Source organism: Mytilus trossulus, chromosome 6, assembly GCF_036588685.1.
Source record: "Mytilus trossulus isolate FHL-02 chromosome 6, PNRI_Mtr1.1.1.hap1, whole genome shotgun sequence".
In the NCBI taxonomy this organism is placed as follows: Eukaryota; Metazoa; Mollusca; class Bivalvia; order Mytilida; family Mytilidae; genus Mytilus; species Mytilus trossulus.
The window spans coordinates 38,441,774-38,458,661 of NC_086378.1; the positions used below are offsets into that span (position 1 = coordinate 38,441,774).

A 16,888-nucleotide genomic window follows, 5' to 3' on the forward strand; every position below is an offset into this window, starting at 1 on the left:
GACCTTTTATATTTACTTTCATTTTTTTTCGCTAGTTTTTGTTTTTTGTTGGTTTTGTTTTGCATTTGTATTTTATTTATTTATTATTTTCTTTTCTCTTCTCACTTTCTCTCTTAAATAAAATTCTCCCTTTATTGATCAATATTGAAATAATTGATACACAATAATATATTGTATATATTTTATAATTTTGAATACTAACAATTACTAACAAATTTTATAAATATACAATCTAACATTTAATGAGGCCGGGATAAGGTACCGGTACTTTCTGTATCAAACTAACGAATGTAAATGTTTCAATAAAGGATGTAAAATTTAAAAAATAAAAAAAAATAAAGCTTTATATTTTGGACTACCAACATAATATCAATGGTTTATAAAGAAAATGAGACATTTTAAGTGTGTGCACTCTTGTTAGTCAAAGCATGGAAGTAATATTTAGAAGGAATAACAAAGACTAATTAGCATGTATTTATAGCATGCTGAGCTCTGTACTAAAGTCATACGATTTCATCCAATTATAGTCTCAGCGGTAAGACCCTTTGGTTACTATCTGCGTTACCGCGGTTGTAAAAGGCATCTGGAATTTCTTATCAGTCACGTGATTTTATTGAGTCCGGTAATTTTAAAGTACCTGTGTGAAATCCGAGGTTGATTAATAAGAAGGTGGCGCTGTATCACATAAAACCTCTGCCTTCAGATGAAGTTGTATGATGTAAAAATCTTGAAAAACGGACGAGAATTGTTCAACCTACAGCAGTTTAACATGTAAAATTGTATTTAATTTAGCATATTTTTGCTTTTTACCGTTTGTTTTAAACTGTTCTAAAAGTATTTTCCGGTTAAAAGCGGATCCCGAGTTAAACAGTTAAATACCGATGAATCGATCAGGTTTCACATGATGTTTAACAAAATAATGTAGGCAAATGTAGGCATGGATTTTTTTACTGATGAAATGTGCAAAGTTTATCGAGATTGAATGAAATAATATTTACTTTCAAGTATTCTAAATTTATGTATATGTCATAAATGTCATTGATTGCATTATTGAAACTGGACAACTAAAACGGGGATAATATTTTGTAAATATATATCTAAAAAGTGTTTATTGTGGAATGCTTGTATTAATATAATAAGCTATACAGCAAAAAATATAACAAACCGACGAAATGGGTTTGAATCTATCTGTCTTACGGTAAATTCATTTTTACACAAATTAGTTTATGTATCAAGAACTTAAATTGAAGGATAGAAACGTTAAGAATTGTGAATATTTTAATTGACTATAAATACACGAAAGATTTAGATTTTTTGTATTTAATAAAGGAGGTCCAAACGCATTTTTGTACAATCATCTTCTTAACTTTATACGGAAATGGTTTTTTAATTGTCTGTAAATATTAAAATTGAAATGACACAACTTTAATTGTTCTCCAATTTTGTATGTGATAGCTGTCGGTTTTAACTATTAAGATCAAACTAACCAAAAATATGGAAAAATTGGACTAAAATAAAAATTGAACAAATGACTCTTTTCGCAGCGTACATCAACGGAATGTAACGAATGGACTATTCAGGTTACTTCGCACGTATATTCGACAAAAACTTGTCTGTTCGTAGTTCTCCGTGAACACGAAAATGACCGATAAGTGTCAGTGATTTGATCGATCACATGCGGAGAATAAACTTCCATGCAAGATATTGAACCAATTAACGAGTTATTGAAAGATGGGCGGTAACGCAGATGAAACCTTTGAAGTGACGACGATGTTATTCCTTCCAATATTACTTCCATGGTCAAAGCATTTGTTTGAAGTCTAACTTACACAGAAAAAGGCATCATACTAATAAAATAAAGACAGAACCTGTCATGCCAATTAATCCTATTTCCTTTAGATATATGGGGATATAAAACTAGTAACATAATTTGATATAGGAGGATGTGGTGTGAGTGCCAATTTGTTCATATTTATAAAAGGTATATGCATAGCTTATTGACTAGGACATAGACAAAGATTCATTGTTATTTATTCTTATAAATACACATCCATGAATATTTGAGTGACATTTTTTCGATTTCCATGATGAAATATTTGACTTACGCCAATAACAATCAAGTTATATTTCACATTGTTGTCTTGAGACAAGGAGACAATAAATAAAAATACAAAAATATTCCTCACTTTATTAATAGAAAAAAAACAGTATAAGTAATTGCACTTTAGGAAAACTGAAGCCCATATAAATCTTCACATCATTATGTTTCTCCCTGAGAACATTATTAAAAATTTGATAGATCCCTCACTTTATCATTTTGAAAAAAAATCCAGTATAAATAATTGCACTTTAAGACAATTGAAATCCATGTAAATCTTTATAAAAGTTGATTTCTTTGCCTATTTTTCTATTGTAATCTTTAAACCTTCCATGTCCACACAAGCTTCATAAACTACTGCTTCAGATCCCTGAAAGAAAATAAAAAAAACAAATATTAAACTTCATTACATACATGTATATAGCAATTCAAAAAAACATTCCAAACCATCAATAGAAACATTTTTTGAAAGTTAATATACCAGTAGTTGATAATAATAATATCCTATGATAAAATATTAGGTAAAGAGTATTGTAATTAAATTGGTTATGATAGATTGATCGTTTGCTTAATGCCAACTGGAAAATATTTCATGCATATCTAGGAGGTTAATAAGTTAAAATCAATTCTGGTTTTACTAAAAGTATAACATACACTTAACATTATGAATGATCCATGAAAATAAGGTCAAGGTTAGATGAGATCTTCCCTTTAATATTTAGATATAAGCAATGCAAAAGATATTTTACCAAAAATACCTTCATAAGCAAAAAAGTTGGTGTGCAATAATTTGGATAAGGCGGAGGTTTTTAAACTTATTTTTACTTACACTGTATGGAAAATAGCAATTGTTGAATTGACTGATTTTATTATTTTGGAAATTAATGTGTCAAATAATTCCTCCTCCTTTGTAGTTACTTAATTACATCATGTAAGTTACAAGATGTCATTATAATTTTGATAATCATGAAGAAAGTAGCTTCAAAGTGAAGTAATGTATAACACGCAATTCAGAAACTATTTGTTTTAAGTTCTTATAAAGATAATGGAAGATTAAAAAAAAGTTATGTTCAATCTTTGAATGCACAGGAGGGATGCTTTTAATCCAGAAGCAATCAATAATTTTTCTAGCATATCTAGCAACATTATATTTGAATTTACAAACCATTTCTTGTCCTGAAATCTAAAAATATAATATTAAATTAGATCTGAACCAGATGCTCCACAGGGCGCAGCTTTATACGACCGCAGAGTTTGAACCCTGAACAGTTGGGGCAAGTATGGACAAAACATTCAAGCTTGATACAGCTCTGAATTTGGATTGTGATTAAATAGTTGACACAACATAGGTTTCTGACACAGAATGAATGTGGTCTAAGAACTTAAACTTAAAAACTTAAAAAATTTAAATTGGACATTTACCTATTATGGTCCAATATCCAAAATCTAAATACATGGTTAGATTCAGCATATATCAAAGAACCCCATATATTCAATTTTTGTTGAAATCAAATAAAGTTCAATTTTGAACCCTTTATACCTCAATGTGGACCAACTTGATAACCGGGCCCAAATATCAAAAATCTAAATACATGGTTAGATTCAGCATATATCAAAGAACCCCATATATTCAATTTTTGTTGAAATCAAACAAAATTTTATTTTGGACCACGATTTGGACCAACTTGAAAACTGGCCCCATATGCAAAAATCTTAAAACATGTTTAGATTCAGCATATCAAAGAACCCCAAGAATTCAATTTTTGTTAAAAATCAAACTAAGTTTAATTTTGGACCCTTTGGACCTTAATGTAGATCAATTTGAAAACGGGACCAAAAATTAAGAATCTACATACACAGTTAGATTCGGCATATCAAAGAACCCCAATTATTCAATTTTTGATGAAATCAAACAAAGTTTAATTTTGGACCCTTTGGGCCCCTAATTCCTAAACTGTTGGGACCAAAACTCCCAAAATCAATCCCCACCTTCCTTTTATGGTCATGAACCTTGTGTTTAAATTTCATATATTTCTATTTACTACTACTAAAGTTATTGTGCGAAAACCAAGAAAAATGCTTATTTGGGTCCCTTTTTGGCCCCTAATTCCTAAACTGTTGGGACCAAAACTCCTAAAATCAATCCTAACCTTCCTTTTGTGGTCATAAACCTTATGTTTAAATTTCATAGATTTCTATTTACTTATACTAAAGTTATTGTGCGAAAACCAAGAAAAATGCTTATTTGGGCCCTTTTTTGGTCCCTAATTCCTAAACTGTTGGGACCAAAACTCCCAAAATCAATCCCAACCTTCCTTTTGTGTTCATAAACCTTGTGTTTAAATTTCATAGATTTCTATTTTCTTAAACTAAAGTTATAGTGCGAAAATTAATGTGTCTTTGGACGACGCCGACGCCAACGTCATACCAATATACGACCACAAATTTTTTTTGCAGTCGTATAAAAATTCAGAAAATTTCAGAAAAAATAAATACTGGTAATAGCAATATAACAGATAAGCCATGAATGCAAATGTATTATTACAGTAAGTGACTAATTGTAATATAGCTAATTATGTAGTAAAAAAAGCATGTGCATTTTTATACCTGTTGGGATTGTTTGAACAGTATAAATGTCTTTTTAAATAAACAATAACACTACCTAATTTTAATAAATGTATAAGGGAATCTGGATGTGATCTCTCACAGATATAAATAATTCCTCTTTATCTACATTAAATCTAGTTGACTGAATGATGAATTGATGTTCAGCAACAAATGTTACAAGCAAATACATAATGTTAACATGTAAATCAGACATGCATACACACTGCTTTGAACTAAACTGACATGCTGATTTATATTCTTTAATGTAATAGCTCAAAAGGTTATGATCCATGATAAAGCATCTTACTAAGATTATAATTTTAACTCAGAGCCAACCAGTGTTTCCCTTTACTCCTTGTAATGCTTGGAAGGGAAGCAGCAAATCACAATGTTTTAAGTCTTTGGATTAACCCAGCCAGGAAAGAACCCATGACCTCTGTCATTTGAGGCAAGCAACCTCCATGAGACCATGAGACCACCGAGGAATGCAATGATCTTGATTCATCTTTAACTGTTCCAATAACCTATCTAATAATAAATTTCACAGTTTATGGTCAGTTGTGTTGAGTTTTTGTTATAAACTAATGAAGCACCTCAATCTGACTGTATCATATATAACTGTGGTCTTCTGACTTACCTTTACTGTTGGTATGAGTTGTTTGATAACATCTCTCTTCAGAGGATCTTGTGCTAAGACATACATAAATCCACCTCCACCGGCCCCTGCCATACATATACCCAAAGCAAATGGTCTAACAGCTTCCATTAATGTTGTAATTATCTGCGTTTCACAACCTGGTGCCATTATTTTCTTCATCTGCCAATAACGATCCAGACAGGACCCTACTTTTTTCAAATCACCTGGATAAAATAAACTTTATTTTATGTCATAGGTAATAATATAAGTAAATTGTATCTTCTACATATGCTTGGTGATACATATTCTGTCTTTGTGTAAAAATTAAAATCTTCAAAGGAATAAAATGAATGAAACATTACAGAAATTATACTCTGTGCACTTTTTTTTAACCAGATTTTTTTGGGGGTGTTTTACAACATGGATCTTTTCTATGAAATGAAATTGTACACTGTAATTCTAAATTACAATCATTATGCTTAAAGCTGTAGCTTATAATATTTTACAAAATTTGAATTACTTCTGAGATTCTTTGAAATGTAGTTCTACCAGGCAATGGCTTATACAGCAAAATACGATCAAATGAAAATGAACAAAAAATATTGTCAGATTATTAACTTAAAATACAATTTTTCTGACTTTCATAACAAACTTTTAATCAATGACAATATGAAAATTATTAAAATTTGTAAAAGGTTCCTGAGAACCATGTCTCTCACCTTTAATGGTAATCATTTTGAAATTTTTGCTCTGGATACTGTGTTTTAATCATGAAATTTGTTTTGTCCAAGTTTCATAAAATTCCATTCCATTTAACAAAGTTACTGATGTCATTAAAACTTAAACCACAGACTGAACCTAATAAGTGTTGATGACCCTTGTGATAACCGAATATAGGATCACTTTCTACCATTTTAATCACTAAACTAAACAGTTACACTTTCATTCAATTTACCAACCATCTATAAATGCATGGGAACATTCCTGAGCTAGAGCCACCAAGTTGTCTTCTGTTTCAACTATGAGTGGATTACGAGCATACCAATTTCTAACAACATCCTACAAATAAAATATAAACTATATGAAACAGTTTAACAAAAAAACAGTGACAGTTTTACATCTTTACACTTGCTGTCAAGGTATAGAGTATCCAAATGATTCCAGTGTTGTTGTTTTTTCCTTACTATTGAAATTTGTGGTTAACCCATACTCGCATAATTAACGAAAATTAGTATCCCACGAATAATAATGAATCCACTCTGACAGTAGAATTGCAGAAATGGATCTTATCCTGAAAACCTAACATTGTCTAATAAACCATGAAAACAAGGTCATGGTTAGATGAACAAAACACAGATTGGTCAGCTCAGAGTAAGAAACATGTGGTTGGGTGTAGGATGACATGTTTGTAGATTCCTATTATCTTTTTTGTGCATAATGTTTTCCTGTGGAATGTGAAGTGGTGATGATTCTTTATTAAAAATATATCTGAAATTTTCCATTTTCGTTTGTGAAAATATACCAGAATGCTCATTTGCTAACTCAGGAATGTTGTACCAAACACGAAAAAAGATAGTTGAAAGAAAGTGAGCTTTTTGTCTTTATTTGCAAACTGAACTCTTCCTTCAGTTGTTGAGATATTTTTTTTATTATTTGAAGTCACTCAAAGCCTTACTTAAATCTTTACAGGCCAGAAAATAAAAAGTGTAAATATATATATTAATTCAGTTGGGTGAATTCTGTGAATGTCATTTGGCCATATTAAAATCTTTTTGCAATGTTGACTCTGCAACTAGTTTTTTCAACTCCATTTCAGTAAGAACAAGGAATTTTCATCATTAGCGTGGTCAAGTTAAAATTAAGGAAATAGAAAAGGTTTGAACAGATAGCAGTAAAAAAGTAAGGGTAAAACATAAAAAGAAAAAAAAGCAGTAAAAAGTTTATCTCCAAAAAGTAAAAGAAGAACTGTGAATCCATTGAGTGTAATAATTATGTACCTGCAACAGATTTCTTGCCAGTCTGGTTTTCCCTGTATAAATCAATACTATTCTTTCATTAAATGCTTTCACAGTCTCTTCAGAAACTTTCAGGTCTACTGCTTGTATAGACACAGGTAGTTTCCCTTCTGACAAACCAATGTGTATTCCTCCACAGATCCCTCCAACTTGATCCTGCCATCCTCCACCAGTTGTCATCATCTGTTCTACATATAATTCCTGGAAAACAGAAATAAAAGAGCTAAACTTCACTCTAAAACAAATGTGTGTATACCTCAATGAGACAAATATCAAACAAAGCAAAAAACAGAAATCAAGACAAATTTTTTAATTATAAGATGTATGTTTCCAGCAAACTGGTAACAATTAAAAATGTGTAAGGGCTTCCAAACTGTCTGTAAATGATAACTGTACAAAACTAAGTCTATCAGAAAAATACTGAAAACTTCCAAAGACAACAAAGTTCCAAATGTATATGATGTGTTTGTTTTGATTTCCTATTCTTGTCAATGAAAAGAAGTTTTTTGCAGTTGCTGTACATATTTTTCTGTATCATCCAAATTTTTTTCTGATTTAAAAAAGCAAAATTGAGGGTTGGTTTGGGAATCAAATATATTTTTAAGGTTGGCCCAATAAATTTAATGGAGAATACCAAAGATGTCATCAACTCCTGCCTCCGGTACTTAAACTATTCTTCATAGTGACACAATTATGACAGAGTTGTATTTTTTCTTGAGGGGAGAAAGGAAAGATGAATGAACATGATATTTATGCATATCCAATCAAATTCAGAAATTATTGAATGCATTTATTATGATGATTTTTCACGAATTTTCATAAATGTGAGATTAATTCATTTTGCAACTAGAGGAAAAGATATATGTGTCAGATATCAGAATTGGCTTTCTTATTATTGCTCTTCTCACCCAGTCAAACAATTCACATTACTAAAAACAACACAATGATTTCAGAATTTACAGTATTTCCCCATTCTGTCTCATGACTTTCCAGCAGTTCTCAATAATTTTCCAATCAAAGCTGCTGGTATCCCAGCTTTTTGAAGCATTGATACAACAAAACCTCTGTGTCATCATAATTGTAAAACAATTTCAAAGATTGTAAAATTTGGCTTTTTTTATCTTGTAAATCTAAAGGTTTTTTAACATACAAATTTGCCTGAAGACTGCATTCCACATTCAAATTTCAATTACAATTCTACAACATTTCTATAAATCTATTTTTTTCCACTTATTTTTAAAAAAGTTATACAGTGGATAATATCAAACCCCAAAACCAATTCATGAAAACAGTTATGCATATTTAAATCATACCAAATGTATTATTCCCATTCTGTCACATGACTTTCCAGCAGCCCTCAATATTACTCCAATCAAGGCAGCAGATAATATACTACTGGTACCCATACCTGGGGAGTACAAGGTAGGCTAAAGCCACAATTTTTTCAATCAAATTAAAAAAAAAATACTAATTTATGTGAAGTCTATATAACACAATCAATCCATCAGATCATCTTAAGACATGAGTCTATCAAAACTTGTACAGATTTTCTTCATACGACTCAAACATCCATTGTATTTAAAAAAAAAAACTAAAATTGCATTATTTTAATTATAACATTTTTTCATCAATATTCTTTGTTACTGTATAATATTGTTTATCATTTTTTATCATTGTTTTTCTCATCTGTAACTTTTATCTTTTTTAAGTTAAGAGCTTTACCTGTATTTAATTTTATTGTTTGTTCATCCACTGATCAAGATTTAATCACAAAATATTCATATGCAAAGCGGAATAACTCTGGGTTTTGTCAACTGACCAGGATGCCCTACCACTATGCTCATCTTCATGTTAAAATTTTACAATGTACAAAGTTTCATGAACATTGGAAAAGCAGGAGGAGCTGCTATTGCAAATGCAAACTAAATGGTGTACAAATTTTCTAAGTGCAAAGGGACATAACTCTAAGATTATTCAATGGACCAGGCTATCCTTCTTATAGGGAAATCTTAATGCTAGGGTCTTACAGAGTACAAAGTTTCATTAACATCTGCTTAAGCATGTAGGAGGAATTGCATTCAGTGGGCGTAATTCTTGAAATACTTAATATAAAAATAATTCCTATTCTGCAAAGTTGAAATATCATAATCTGCAACTGATCAAAGTTATACCTCCCATGCTTTGCAGCAAAAGAGAGGACAGGATTTAGTTTAGATTCTAAAATATAATTTAGTACCTGATCCAAGTGGTAAATTAGACCAGCTTTGAATTTCAAATCCACCTCCATAATTAGTCTGTAACTGTTCACTTAAAGATTGGCTTGATTCTAAATCAATTATACCACCACATATAAATGTAGCTTTTAGAAGTGCACCTACATGGAAAAAAGAAAACAGAAAATATAATTATTTCACCCCATACTTTTTATGTGTTTATGTATTCAACAATATAGCTTACAGTATTTCTAAATTCTTGTATTTATGGTTAGGAGAAGTTTGAAGACCAAATAAAATTTGTGAAAACGTACATGTTGCTTTTTTAAATGTTGATACTGGGGTATATGGTCACAAATGGACTATTTTTTTTGGTATTTAATACAGAGTGTTTCAATTTCAATGAATTTCACTGTATATATCAATGAAGTGACATGTAGATATTATATCAATTACACACTAACCTAACCTATAATCTAAAGATTTATCACTATCATCACAAACACTTAAACAGTGAAAGACCGGTCTAAACACATATTTTAAGGCAAATAAACTCACCAGAAGCATAAGGTTGATTATAATCCTCCAGGTCATGAAGTTCTTCACATACAACCCTTGAACTTTCAACTCCATTATTTATAATAACAAATACTAATTTCAGTCTGAAATAATCAAACAATATTTCTTCAATTTATTTGACTATTGTTTTTTTTCAACTCATCTACTCTGACCTTCCACTTACCTATTTATTTTAATTTTTTTTTAAAGTGCAAAAACAGATTCAATAACATTTTCCCAGCACAATATCTCTATTCAAGACAAACTTTTGTTATTTAAAAAAATCTAAGACTGCTTCACCATTGCTTTTCACATATGAATTCACTAACAAACTTATCACTAAAGATTAGACCACTTGTTAACAAAGCTTGCAACACTCACTATTATTACACCAGTACTTACTCAGGAATCCTTTTGACTCTAGCACCAACAGGTTTCTGAAATAAAAATAAAACCCTTTATATATATATATATAGTACATATTTGATTCAAAATGCATAAAAAGTTTTGATTTTACCAAACAAGTCAAGGATTTTTTAAATTGCTGACAAATTTGTCTTTTATACATTTCGATAATTTCTGAATATTAGTGCAGTAATTAAGGCACTCTGTAGTTTTTTGTTTAAGAATTGAATACTTCTTTTTTAATTCCATGTGGTTTTTAAGCCTTGACCGAAGCCAGTTTGTATGAAGCACAGAAGCACCTCATGCTAAAAATATCTGCATGTTCAATGTTAACAACCCTATAAATTACAGAAAGAAGCATTCAATTTTTATGATCACGTTTTTATGCTACAACCATGAAATTACAAGTTAAATCAAGCCATCATTTGTTTATATTATTTTTTGAGAGGATGTTGCACTGTATATGGAATAAAGTATAACTTTGTGAATGCCTGGCCCGATCAAAATTACTGAATTGTATGAAACTTCTATGTAATGTTATTATATGAATGTTAATAAATCTTCAATACATATTGAGTATACCTTCATAACATGTATGTCAGAATGGCAACTTTGGTGAAAAAAGCAAGATGGCCCTTATTGAATATTATTTTTGTTTGCATGACTGTAGCACACATAGTAAATAAGAACTGAAAGAACTTCAGTCAGTGAAGCATGAATGAAATGTAAAAGATCACATTTGCTGCTGTTGTAGTGGAACTTTTTTATTTTATTTATGACTATCTTTATTAATATTTATGGGGATAATGCAACAATACATTTTTGCACTAGTATATCAATTGATAGAATACCTTTCCATTAACAAGTAATGCCACCATGGTAACTGCTCCTCCATGTTCATATGTAATTGGTGGTGTATCAGACCAGCCTCCAGAAACATCTATCCTAGCAGGACATTCTGCTGTCAACCATTTACCCAGGGGAGGTAACTCACTTGGCTCTGGTTTGAAGAACTGAAAAATGTGTAAAATACAGTATACAAAAATACAAATTAAATGTGTATTAACCAAGATCTGTAATATAAATTATGTGAAATGTATATTCATTCACTGTGACTTCCATGTAAATGTTGCAATTCAAAAATTACTACCTCTTACCTTTCCAATTACTCATTACAATAACAATATGTATAGAAATGTTTGGCAATATTTTGATAACAGCAAAAGATGTGGAGTTAAAGTCTTATAGGATTGTAAGTATGTTTTATTTTATCCCCTTGCACTTTGATGACTTGACTTGGGTTTTCTACAGCATTTTTAACCATTTGAACAGTTTGATTTGAAATTAAAGAACCTTAGTGAGCGGGCTCACATACCCCACGTCCCCACATTGAAATTGGAGAAATAAAATATGTGTAAGAAAAAAAAATACATAGTATGTTCTTATTATCTACAGAGTTTCATGAAATTATGTTGTGTGGTTTCAGAGGAGTTGTGATGACAAAATGTTGCAGAAGTACATTGAAGCAAATAAGTTCAAAGGGGCGTAACTCCAAGAAAAAAAATTGAATCATAATTTCCTGTCGATATGCACATCTACATAGTATGTCCTTATTATCTACAAAGTTTCATGAAATTCTGTTTTGTGGTTTCAGAGGAGTTGTGATGACAAACTGTTGCAGTAGTACATGAAAGCAAATAAGTTCAAAGGGGTGTAACTCCTAGAAAAACCAGATGCTCCGCAGGGCGTAGCTTTATACGACCGCAGAGGTTGAACCCTGAACGGTTGGGGCAAGTATGGACACAACATTCAAGCTGGATTCAGCTCTAAATTTGGATTGTGATTAAATAGTTTACACAGCATAGGTTTCTGACACAGAATGAATGTGGTCTAATAAACTTAAAATTTTTGTTTTCTCTTAGAGCAATTCACTATGCTGTTGAATATTATTCCTCTCAAAAAAAATGTTTGAAGAAATTTTCTTTTTATTTATGAAATTTCAAATGAGAAAATTGAACCCATTTTTTTTAGTCACATCCCCCTTTCCCTTATTCCAAAACTAATCTCAATTAAAATTTCTAATGGAGTTTGCAACAATTACTACTCATTTAAATACATCATAAAATATTAAGATGTAAAAAAACTGCTTGATATCACTGAATGGTAAAGATTATTTTAATTTATCAGTTGGTAGTAAAAAGTGAATATACATTGTATATTGTATATATAACAAAGATTTAAGTTGATTCTGGACAAAGAAAGATAACTCCAAATAAAAAAAATTCTTACAATTAGATATTTCTTGCTTACTATTCTGGACAAAGAAAGATAACTCTAATTAAAAACAAAATTGCTATTTCACAATATTTTGCAATAAGATATTTCTTGCCATTGCGCAATACTGTGCAATTGAAAAGACTTGCTATTGCACAAAACTTAATATAATAATTTTAGATCCTGATTTGGACCAACTTGAAAACTGGGCCCAGAATCAAAAATCCAAGTACATGTTTGGATTCAGCATATCAAAGAACCCTAAGATTTCAATTTTTGTTAAAATCAAACTAAGTTTAATTTTGGACCCTTTGGACTTTAATGTAGACCAATTTGAAAACAAGACCAAAAATGAGGAATCTACATACACACTTAGATTTGGCATATCAAAGAACCCCATTTATTCAATTTTTGATGAAATCAAACAAAGTTTAATTTTGGACCCCGATTTGGACCAACTTGAAAACTGGGCCGATAATCAAGAATCTAAGTACATTTTTAGATTCAGCATATCAAAGAACCCAACCGATTAATTTTTTGTCAAAATCAAACGAAGTTTAATTTTGGACCCTTTGGACCTTTATGTAGACCAATTTGAAAACGGGACCAAAAGTTAAAAATCTACATACACAGTTAGATTTGGCATATCAAAGAACCCCAATTATTCGATTTTGATGAAATCAAACAAAGTTTAATTTTGGACCCTTTGGGCCCCTTATTCCTAAACTGTTGGGACCAAAACTCCCAAAATCATTACCAACCTTCCTTTTATGGTCATAAACCTTGTGTTTAAATTTCATAGATTTCTATTTACTTATACTAAAGTTATGGTGCGAAAACCAAGAAAAATGCTTATTTGGGTCCCTTTTTGGCCCCTAATTCCTAAACTGTTGGGACCTAAACTCCCAAAATCAATACCAACCTTCCTTTTGTGGTCATAAACATTGTGTCAAAATTTCATTATTTTCTATTTACTTAAACTAAAGTTATTGTGCGAAAACCAAGAATAATGCTTATTTGGGCCCTTTTTTGGCCCCTAATTCCTACATTATTGAAACCAAAACTCCCAAAATCAATCCCAACCTTTCTTTTGTGGTCATAAACCTTGTGTCAAAATTTCATAGATTTCTATTAATTTAAGCTAAAGTTATAGTGCGAAAACCAAGAAAATGCTTATTTGGGCCCTTTTTGGCCCCTAATTCCTAAAATGTTGGGACCAAAACTCCCAAAATCAATACCAACCTTCCTTTTGTGGTCATAAACCTTGTGATAAAATTTTATAGATTTATATTCACTTTGACTAAAGTTAGAGTGCGAAAACTAAAAGTATTCGGACGACGACGACGACGATGACGCCAACGTGATAGCAATATACGACGAAAATTTTTTCAAAATTTGCGGTCGTATAAAAATTGAACCGTAATTTCCTGTCGATATGCACATCTACATGGTATGTCCTTATTATCTAAAAAGGTTTCATGAAATTCTGTTGTGTGGTATCAGAGGAGTTGCGATGAAAAACTGTTGCAGTAGAACATTGAAGCAAATAAGTTCAAAGGGGCGCAACTCCTAGAAACCAGGTGCTCCGCAGGGCGCAGCTTTATACAACCCCAGTGGTTGAACCCTGAACAGTTGGGGCAAATTTGGTCACAATATTCAAGCTTGATTCTGTCTGAATTTGGATTGTGATAAAATTTTTGACATAATATAGGTTTTTGTCACAAAATTAATGTAGTCAAAGATCTAACAAATCTATTGCACAATACTGTGCAATTGAAGATTTCTTCTTGAAACTTTTCAAAATTTCGAAATTTGAAAATTTTTGAAAAAAAAGGAAGCCCTTCAAAAAATGGTAAACAACCCCCCCCCCCTCCCAAACTTTTTGAAACCCCCTTGGAGCAATAACCCTTAAACTCAATCCCATGCTTTCCATTGCAGTATTGAACCTTGTAGTACAATTTCAGAGAGATCCATACACTTAAACACGAGTTATTGTCATGATTGTTTGGAAACTAGAAACATGCTTCTTTTTGGCCCCTACTTCCTACATATTTTGAGCAATTAACCCAAAACTTGATCCCAGCCTCCTCTTTGTTATATGGTACATTGTGGTACAATTTCAGAGTGATCCATACAATTACACATAAGTTATTGTCTTGAAACTAGAAAAATGCTTGTTTTGACCCCTTTTTGGCCCTTAATTTATAAACTTTGGCCGCATAACCCCTAAAATAAATCCAAACCTTCTACTTGTGGTTTTAAACATTGCGGTATGATTTCAGAGCAATTGAAATACTTCTACACAAGTGATTATCCCGAAACTAGAAAAATGCTTATTTTGGGCCTCTTTTGGGCCCTAATTCCTAATCGGTTGGGACCATCATCCCCAAAATCAATCCCCACCTTTCTTTTGTGGTATTGAACCTTCTGAAAAAAATTCATGAAGATCTATTCACTTAAACTAAAGTTATTATCCGTAAACCAATGTGTCTTCGGACGACGACGCTGATGACGCAGACGACGACATCATACAATGTACCATTATATGATCCAAACAAAATTTTGGGGTCGTATAATAAAATTGAATCGTAATTTCCTGTCGATATACACATCTACATAATATGTCCTTATTATCCTAAATGGTTTCATGAAATTCTGTTGTGTGGTATCAGAGGAGTTGCGATGACAAACTGTTGCAGTAGTACATTGAAGCAAATAAGTTCAAAGGGGCGTAACTCCTAGAACAAAAATTGAATCGTAATTTCCTGTCGATATGCACAACTACATAGTATGTCCTTATTATCTAAAATGGTTTCATGAAATTCTGTTGTGTGGTTTGGGAGAAGTTACGATGACAAGAAACAGGACTGACAGACTGACGGACAGACTGACGGGTCAAAAACATTATACCCTCCGCAACTTTGTTAAACAAATTGCAATTTGGTCAGAATTTTGAATGAACTGCAATAGGTGGAGAACACCACTTACAGTCAAGTTACAGTAAAGCAAACCAACAAAAAATAATACAAGAGTGCACACGCTGAAATGTCTCGCCTTCTTTACTAATCATTGATATTATGTTGATAGACCTAAATATAAAGCTTTATTACAACTGTCACATAAACTCAACATTAACCAAGAAAACGAAACATTGATCAATAAACCATGAAAATGAGGTCAAGGTCAGATGAACCATGCCAGGCAGACATGTACAGCTAACAATTCTTCAATACAACAAATATAGTTGACTTATTGCTAATAAATTAGGAAAAACAGACCAAAACACAAACACTTAACACTTAGTAATGGATCTTGAAAATGAGGTCAAGGTCAAATAAAACCTGCGTAATAGACATATAGATCATAAAATATTTCCATACACCAAATATAGTTGACCTAATGCATAAAGTATTAGAAAAATAGACCAAAACTCAAAAACTTTACTTTGACCACTGAACCATGAAAATGAGGTCAAGGTCAGATGACACCTGTCAGCTAGACGTGTACACCTTACAATCATTCCATACACCAAATATAGTAGACCTATTGCATATAGTATAAGAAAAACAGACCAAAACACAAAAACTTAACTATAACCACTGAACCATGAAAATGAGGTCAAGGTCAGATGACACCTGCCAGTTCGACATGTACACCTTACAGTCCTTCCATACACTGAATATACTAGACCTATTGCTTATAGTATCTAAGATATGGACTTGACCACCAAAACTTAACCTTGTTCACTGATCCATGTAATGAGTTCGAGGTCAAGTGAAAACTGTCTGACGGGCATGAGGACCTTGCAAGGTACGCACATACCAAATATAGTTATCCAATTACTTATAATAAGAGAGAATTTAACATTACAAAAAATCTTAACTTTTTTTTCAAGTAGTCACTGAACCATGAAAATGAGGCCAAGGACATTGGACATGTGACTGACAGAAAGTTCGTAACATGAGGCATCTATATACAAAGTATGAAGCATCCAGGTCTTCTACCTTCTAAAATATAAAGCTTTTAAGAAGTTAGCTAACGCTGCCGCCGTAGCCTCTGTAGCCACCGGATCACTATCCCT

The 16,888-nt window shown here is 31.6% G+C and overlaps 1 protein-coding gene across 4 annotated transcripts in view; it reads right to left on the minus strand.

Moving 5' to 3' along the window:
- Positions 1 to 2,168: 2,168 nt before the first annotated feature.
- LOC134721305 (L-fucose kinase-like) overlaps positions 2,169 to 16,888 on the minus strand; it is a 46,094-nt gene continuing 31,374 nt past the window's right edge. For 2 of the 4 annotated variants that reach the window (XM_063584192.1, XM_063584195.1), the window contains exons 20-29: positions 11,385 to 11,546; positions 10,531 to 10,565; positions 10,129 to 10,232; positions 9,594 to 9,731; positions 8,671 to 8,765; positions 7,340 to 7,558; positions 6,302 to 6,401; positions 5,343 to 5,566; positions 3,264 to 3,281; positions 2,169 to 2,468 (exon numbers count right to left, since the gene is read on the minus strand). In XM_063584192.1, the coding sequence (XP_063440262.1) occupies positions 2,400 to 2,468; positions 3,264 to 3,281; positions 5,343 to 5,566; positions 6,302 to 6,401; positions 7,340 to 7,558; positions 8,671 to 8,765; positions 9,594 to 9,731; positions 10,129 to 10,232; positions 10,531 to 10,565; positions 11,385 to 11,546 (1,164 nt within the window). In that variant the 3' untranslated portion in view covers positions 2,169 to 2,399. Of the gene's footprint in view, positions 2,469 to 3,263; positions 3,282 to 5,342; positions 5,567 to 6,301; positions 6,402 to 7,339; positions 7,559 to 8,670; positions 8,766 to 9,593; positions 9,732 to 10,128; positions 10,233 to 10,530; positions 10,566 to 11,384; positions 11,547 to 16,888 lie in introns of those variants that run through there. The other 2 variants (XM_063584193.1, XM_063584196.1) reach the window with 2 other exon arrangements.